This window comes from Mesitornis unicolor, unplaced genomic scaffold, assembly GCF_000695765.1.
Source record: "Mesitornis unicolor isolate BGI_N332 unplaced genomic scaffold, ASM69576v1 scaffold34395, whole genome shotgun sequence".
NCBI classification, from domain to species: Eukaryota; Metazoa; Chordata; class Aves; order Mesitornithiformes; family Mesitornithidae; genus Mesitornis; species Mesitornis unicolor.
The window spans coordinates 5280-9048 of record NW_010184352.1 but is presented as its reverse complement, the minus strand read 5'-3'; the positions used below and the strand labels follow the sequence as shown (position 1 = coordinate 9048).

General features: G+C 52.6%; 1 protein-coding gene across 1 annotated transcript; it reads left to right on the top strand.

Annotated features, from left to right (window-relative positions):
• The first annotated feature begins 1609 nt into the window (after window positions 1-1609).
• On the top strand, window positions 1610-3497 carry LOC104540599 (TBC1 domain family member 16-like). Its single transcript, XM_010184438.1, has 3 exons — window positions 1610-1787; window positions 2872-3124; window positions 3266-3497. The coding sequence occupies exons 1-3, from the start codon at window positions 1610-1612 to the stop codon at window positions 3495-3497; spliced, it is 663 nt and encodes a 220-aa protein (XP_010182740.1).
• The last annotated feature ends 272 nt before the right edge of the window (window positions 3498-3769 follow it).

Here is a 3769-nt window from a genome sequence, read left to right as displayed (position 1 = left end):
TCTCCAAATTATAACCCAGAGCCTTAGCAGTACTGTGGTTTTTGGTGGTCTGGACAAGAACAAGCACGTGGCTCCACTGGTGTTTGGTTTTTTTGGACTTAGAGGTGAAAATACACGTTGTGCTTGGTGCTAGAAGGAGATGTGGGCGCGAAGGACTTGTTTCTTTCATCCCAAACGCTTGCTGGGCACAGCGCGTGGCAAGGTTGAGGCTCTTCCATCAAGTTCCAGCAAAGCCTGAAATGCAGGAACTGCCTGTGCTGTGATCCAAGCTGACGAATGCAGCGATTGCCCATTAAAGCGATGGTTCATCCCTTAACGAAGGCTCCGTCAACCACTTGGCAGTCTCACTTGCAATCTCCTGCACGTTCCCATCTGTCAGAAGCAGGACAGCCGCTTTGCTTCCCCGCAGCTTTCACTGTGCTCTTTGGGAAGCCCTGGTTTCTGTTTGCCCTCTCTGCCCTCTCGCCTCCTCGTGTGTCTGGAGATAGCGTTAACACCACGTTTGAAGAAATAGGAGCTGGGCAGTGTTTGACCACGCTTGCTTTAGGCCCCAGAATGATAGTGCAAGTCAGGGCCTGTCTGCTTTTCTTCCTGGCCGCCCCTGTTTAGTGCTCTGCAGGCCGTGGCGTGGGACTCGTCACAAGGAACGCGCTGAGCTGAGCCCTTTGGCGCTGCCCCGGCACTGGGCGATGTGTGGTGTGTGCTGGGTCGGGCTGGCCCGTTCACGTCGTGCTGTGTTCCTGTGTAAATACAGGGGAACAAAAGTCGAGGTTTCCTCTGTCTGCAGGGCTGCTTTGGGCAAGACCCTTCTGCTGTTTGAGCACATCGAGTCCTCGTCCTGCCCTGTCTGCTGAATGGTTCACGGCCTGGGAGGCCCTCCTGGGCTTACCATGGAGCTCCCCATCAACCCCTGGTGAGGAGCACATCTTATCCAGTACAGAGCTTCCTTGGTGGGATCTGGCTCCGTGGTTTGCTGAAGTTACCTACTGAGAGATGAGATGTTCGCCTTGAGCTGGCATAGCTCTTTGGCCACTTTATCTCTGAAAAAGCTCTATTTAACCATCACTGCTCGAAAAAAGAAAACGGCCCAACTCAAAAACCCTCAACCGCACAGCAGTAATATGCCAAAGATTGGTAGGCACGAGATGGATTTGCGGTGATGAACGTTTTTCTGGAGTCCCTGGTTGTTGAGCATGAAGCAGCCGCCCCTTGTTTGATGTCGTGGTCTCACCAGGGTCGACTCTGGCTCTTGGCCATCCCCAGGACAGCGATGCATTGGGCAGTTTTCAGTGATAAGCATTACCACAGTAGCTATTAAAATGTGGGGGGTTTTGCCTCCTTCATACTCCTTTGTGGCAGAGAAAAGCCTCGCGGGGTTCTGCACTTCAGCATCTTTAAAACGTAGAGGCGATGCTACAGACCCACAGCATTTGGTGGCTCTTCGTTGCCGCTGCTGTTGATGGGAGACCTCTTGCTTCTCAGACAGCGGCAGCCACGTGCTATGCTGTCGTCGTATTTGTTCTAACACCATTTTTCCCTCTTACTTGGCAGATCTTCTGAATTTGGCTCCCGATTGAAGCTGACAGATGATGGAAACACTTCCTTGGCGATGTCTCTGGGGCGACTCCTGCGACGTGCCTCTTCGAAAGCCTCAGACCTCCTGACCTTGACTCCCGGTAGCGGCAGTGGTTCATCGTCCGTGCTCGATGGCGAGATCATCTACTCCAAGAACAACGTCTGTGTGCACCCACCTGAGCTGCTGCAGGGCATCGGGGAGCACCATCCAGGTGACAGGGGGTGGCAGGCGCTGCTTGCTCTCTCTTTTTCTCTCCTGGCGTGTGTGTTTGTACCACATTCCACATCTCAAGGATGAGGAGGTGCCAGTGGGGGACAGGGTAATGCCGTCTTATGGAAGACTGAGGGAAGCCATCCACAAGCTGATCCATCAGCTCTTCTTTTACTAGGAAAATTGATGGTGTTGCTCCTTCCTCTTCTGGTCTGCTGTGGATTTACCTGTTTTAGTAAGTCCCTTTGTATTGCCAGAAGGTGGACGGTTGTCATCTGGGGACAGTAACTTCTGCTGTGCTTTTCAATACATGGTTTGTTCAGGAAAGCCAGGTGTCATCTTGGATCTGTCACTGCTAGAGTGGCCTCAGCAACCGTTGGTAAAGGGAGAAGAAAGAAAACCAGATTGTGGCTTTGTGCGCTGGAGTAAATGAAGATAAACACTGCTCTGTCCCTTTATTCTCATCTGCTACCGCGCTCTTTCATGTTTCCATCAAAGGGAGCCGTGGCTACTGGCTTGGCTCCACAAAACTAATTATTCTGTGAGCGCTGCCCCACGCTTCCCTTCTTGTCTGTGTGACTTGTCTTCTTTCTATTGGCTTTCCATGAAAATCACAGCCCTTTAGCTACACTAAGGTAAATACTGGGGTAAAACACTAAGGTAAATACCAAGGTAATACACTAAGGTAAATATTCTTGAGAAAGAAATGTTTAGCTGGCACTTGAAGTTGTTTGGCTAACAAACAGTAGAAGTTTTTCATGTGGCAGCATATTTCAGAATTTACTCACGATTAGTAATCCGCCCGGGAAGTCACAAGTATTTGCGTGTCACTTCTGTGTCCACTTAGGCCAGAGGGAGTTTAGGCCACGCAAAAGCCATATGCAGACTTGAAACTATTTGTAAATACTGACTAACATCGAGCACTCCGCAGTTCATTTGGCAGGATTCTCTGCTGATAAATAGGATTTGTTTTGCCCATGTGAGGTGGTGAAGTGGGGGAGTCAGGGAAAGGTGAATTTCAGGCTTCTGCAGTCTCCTAAGAATAAGGCTGTGTGGTAACCAGTTGCTCCTTCGCTCTCTCTCAGGCTATTTGTGCTTGTACATGGAGAAAGATGAGCTCCTCGGAACCACGCTTATCCTTGCCTGGGTGCCCAACTCCCGCATTCAGAGGCAGGACGAGGAAGCCCTGCGCTACACCCCCCCGGAGAGCTCCCCTGTCCGTAAAGCTCCCCGCAAGCGCGGCCGCCACGCTCAGGGTTTCGGCGTCATCTGCCAGGCGTCCCCCACCGAGCAGAGGGGAGCAGTGATCCTGAAAGGAGAAGACACCTTGGCGGTGTCGCAGCTCGGGAAAGATGTGGCCTACGTCAGCTCCCCCTCCTCGGAAGGGGAGAAGCTGTCCCAGTGCTGCCCCGCGGCCGACGGCGCCCGCCGGTCCCCCCCGCCTGCGCGCAGCGACTCAGGGATCCTGTCGACTGTCAGCTCGCAGGAGGAGCACAACAGGTCGGAGCTGTCGGCGGAGGAAGGCCTGGACTGCAGACCAGAGCCAGGGGAGGACGAGGGCTCCCTGGAGCTGTCTGCTGACGACGTGAGCAGGGACAGCACCTTTGACTCTGACTCCGATGCCTTCTCTTCCCCCTTCTGCCTCTCTCCCATTAGCGAAGCCCTCGGGAAAAGCAGTAGCTCCGTGTTTCTGGATAATGAGAGCAGGTGAGTGCCTCCTTTTCTGCAGTTTCTGGGCAGACAGCTGGGGTGCTGAGCTTGGAGATGCTGGAGGAAATTGAGAAGCATCACAGCGGCATCGAGCTGAATATCCTGTCTTGCTTCACTCTTACTGCACACACTTGTGTCATTACAGGAAATTGCTCCTGCCCCAAACGTTTGGGGCTGCAGATGTACAGTCTTCCAGGTGAAGAACTGTCTTGAGTTTGTTTTACTGGTGCTCAGAACGTGGTCCCGCTTCAGACACATCAGGACTAATTCTTA

Excerpts from the sequence above, each read along its gene's own strand:
- LOC104540599 (XM_010184438.1), top strand. The coding sequence starts at position 1,610 with ATGTCTCTGGGGCGACTCCTGCGACGTGCCTCTTCGAAAGCCTCAGAC. Across the intron at positions 1,788-2,871 it reads CATCGGGGAGCACCATCCAG|GCTATTTGTGCTTGTACATG; the intron begins GTGACAGGGGGT and ends GCTCTCTCTCAG. Across the intron at positions 3,125-3,265 it reads GAAGACACCTTGGCGGTGTC|CTCGCAGGAGGAGCACAACA; the intron begins GCAGCTCGGGAA and ends GTCGACTGTCAG.